Genomic DNA, 2,500 nt, shown 5'->3' on the forward strand with positions numbered 1-2,500 from the left:
GGGGCAGCGACGGAGAAGGCTCTGTCCCCCCAGGTCCGGTGAGTGATGCGGAGGTAGATAGGATAGGAGGTTGGCTTCAGATGAGCGGAGGCAGCGGGAAGGGGTGTGGTGGTGCAGCAGGTCTGTGAGGGGGGGCCTGATTGTTGAGGGCTTTGACGGACGGAGAGCCAGCGGAGGGTCTGGAGGACGGGAGTGATGTGGCCTCGGGAGCGGGTGGGGGAGGAGGCGGGCAGCAGAGTTCTGGATATGTTGGAGTTTATTGAGGAGCTTGGATGGTGGGGTTCCCAACCTTTTTTCCTAAGAGCCCCCCCAAATGACTCCTGTTGGAAGTTGCGCCCCCCCCCCACACACACACTAGGGGGGGGGGGGGGCGCAACAGCGGTAATTAAAGTTTAAAAGTCTAAAAAAATGCAACTGTGACAAATAATCCAACTGAAACCGGCGTGGACAATGACTGTTTTAAACATGCGCTCCAGACAAGCCCTTTTGGACACTTTACGGCAGAAGAAACATTTCTATTAAAGAAAGAATTATACATTTCTGTCTTTTACTTGCATTTTTATTCAAATTAATTAATCAATTATTTTTTTATATTTTATTGTAATGTAGAGACGAGGCTTTTAGTGACAATCATGTATTGCGTGAATCAGGGTTTCAGCAGCGGAGGAGGAGGAGAGTGATGGACGGAGACGGGCAATGCTTTCGAGGTGGAAAAGGCGGTCCTGGTGGTGTGATTGATGCGGTGGTTGAATTTGAGCTGACTGTCGGAGATGACTCCGAGGTTGCGGATGTGGGGGGGGGGGGGGGGGGGTGTAGAGTGTGGCTGTCAATGGTGAAGTTGACATTCTGGATGGCTTTGGTACGGGATGGGGGGCCGATGATGATGATGTCTGGGGGCTGTGGGGGTGAGGGTTTCTGTTGAGATATAAAGTTGGATGTCATCGGTGTACAGTAGCAGTGAAATCGAAGGTTGTGGCGACGAATGACTTTTGCCAAGGGAGAGCATATACGATACGATATACTTTATTGCATGTACATATACAAACATAGTGGACATTAAGAGACATACACATATCATCAGTCGTACACCGTTTGAACTAACACAATACACAGACGCACATACTGACAATGGCCACCTCTTGCACGACCCTCATGGCCAACATTTAAAAAGTACATTTCATTAAATTTGACTACATTTCATTTCATGTGAATGTCAAGAAGCTTAATGGACACAGGTAGGACTGAGTGCTCATAGCGGTTCAGCCTGCTCTTGGGAACCCTGCATCTTCTACCAGAAGGTAGGAGCTGGAGTCCTGGGTGGAGTACGTGGGTGGGATCAGACTCCATTTTGTTTGCCTGTCTGATAAGCGACTGCTCGTATATGTTTTGGAGAGATGGGTGTTTTTTAACCCCCATCATTTTTAGAGGAATGCAAAACGACTACAAAGTCATACAAAAAGACTACGAGAAGACTCTTTAAGCTCCAGTGTCTTGACGCGGGAAGACAAAAGACAGGATACGGTTTTTTAACACTCTAATCAAAGGTATTTCTCCCCATATCTCCAGGCATCGCCCCCCCACCTTCCACGTGCAGGCCTGGTACGATGAGGTGAAGGATTACTCCTTCCCCTACCCTCAGGAGTGCGACCCCTACTGCCCCTTCAGATGCTCCGGCCCCGTGTGTACTCACTACACTCAGGTAGCTCGGACCGTACCATTCATCCTCTGTAGACTCCATTTAGGGATTGAAAGGAGCAAAATCCACTTTTTCATGTCTTTTCTTTTTCTAGCCAATCAGAGACAGGCTCTGGATATATCTGAGGCCTGTAATATATTGATGAAAAACAGTCGAATAGGAGACCTTTCAGACCCGATGATCAGTTGTTCTTCTCTGTTGTGCAGCTGGTCTGGGCCACCAGCAGTCGGATCGGCTGTGCCGTCAACACGTGTTACAACATGAATGTTTGGGGACAGATCTGGGCCAAAGCCGTCTATCTCGTCTGCAACTATTCACCAAAGTAAGAAGATGTACTTGATGTTCCTTCGTGGCTGCATGACTGATCGACAGGCTGAGTAACTCATCATCATCTGCTGCTAAATTGTCGATCACAAAGGCGATTTGAAAGAAATGTGAAAGTGAAATTCCTCAGTGTGCCATTAAGTATAGCGAAAGTGCCTCTACTTTATGTACCAGAATGCATTGCGGCCGCCCCTGGCTCCCACGAGTCAGAGATGAGAAATCAAAGCTTAAGTATCCAATAAATCACCGCCACATTAAATGACGGTGCTTCATGAAGGAAGAACAGATTTGTTGCAGCTTTTTCGGTCAACAGTCAACGACTAGCATGTCTTCTGTTCGTTAACCCCTGCTTGTCCTGTGATCTGATCAGGGGCAACTGGTGGGGGCACTCTCCATACAAACATGGGACCCCCTGCTCCGCCTGTCCTCCCAGCTATGGAGGAGGGCTGCAAGGAAAACCTGTGCTACAAAGGTAACAGT

The 2,500-nt window shown here is 48.4% G+C and overlaps 1 protein-coding gene across 1 annotated transcript in view; it reads left to right on the forward strand.

The window, feature by feature from the left end:
- The first annotated feature begins 1,552 nt into the window (after positions 1-1,552).
- Positions 1,553-2,500, forward strand: part of LOC117441056 (cysteine-rich secretory protein LCCL domain-containing 1-like) — an 11,189-nt gene continuing 10,241 nt past the window's right edge. The window contains 4 exon segments of the mRNA XM_034077254.2: positions 1,553-1,699; positions 1,903-2,018; positions 2,391-2,463; positions 2,465-2,492. Of these exon segments, the coding sequence (XP_033933145.1) occupies positions 1,957-2,018; positions 2,391-2,463; positions 2,465-2,492 (163 nt within the window). The 5' untranslated portion in view covers positions 1,553-1,699; positions 1,903-1,956.

The sequence above is a fragment of the Pseudochaenichthys georgianus genome, unplaced genomic scaffold, assembly GCF_902827115.2.
Source record: "Pseudochaenichthys georgianus unplaced genomic scaffold, fPseGeo1.2 scaffold_1438_arrow_ctg1, whole genome shotgun sequence".
Taxonomy (NCBI): Eukaryota; Metazoa; Chordata; class Actinopteri; order Perciformes; family Channichthyidae; genus Pseudochaenichthys; species Pseudochaenichthys georgianus.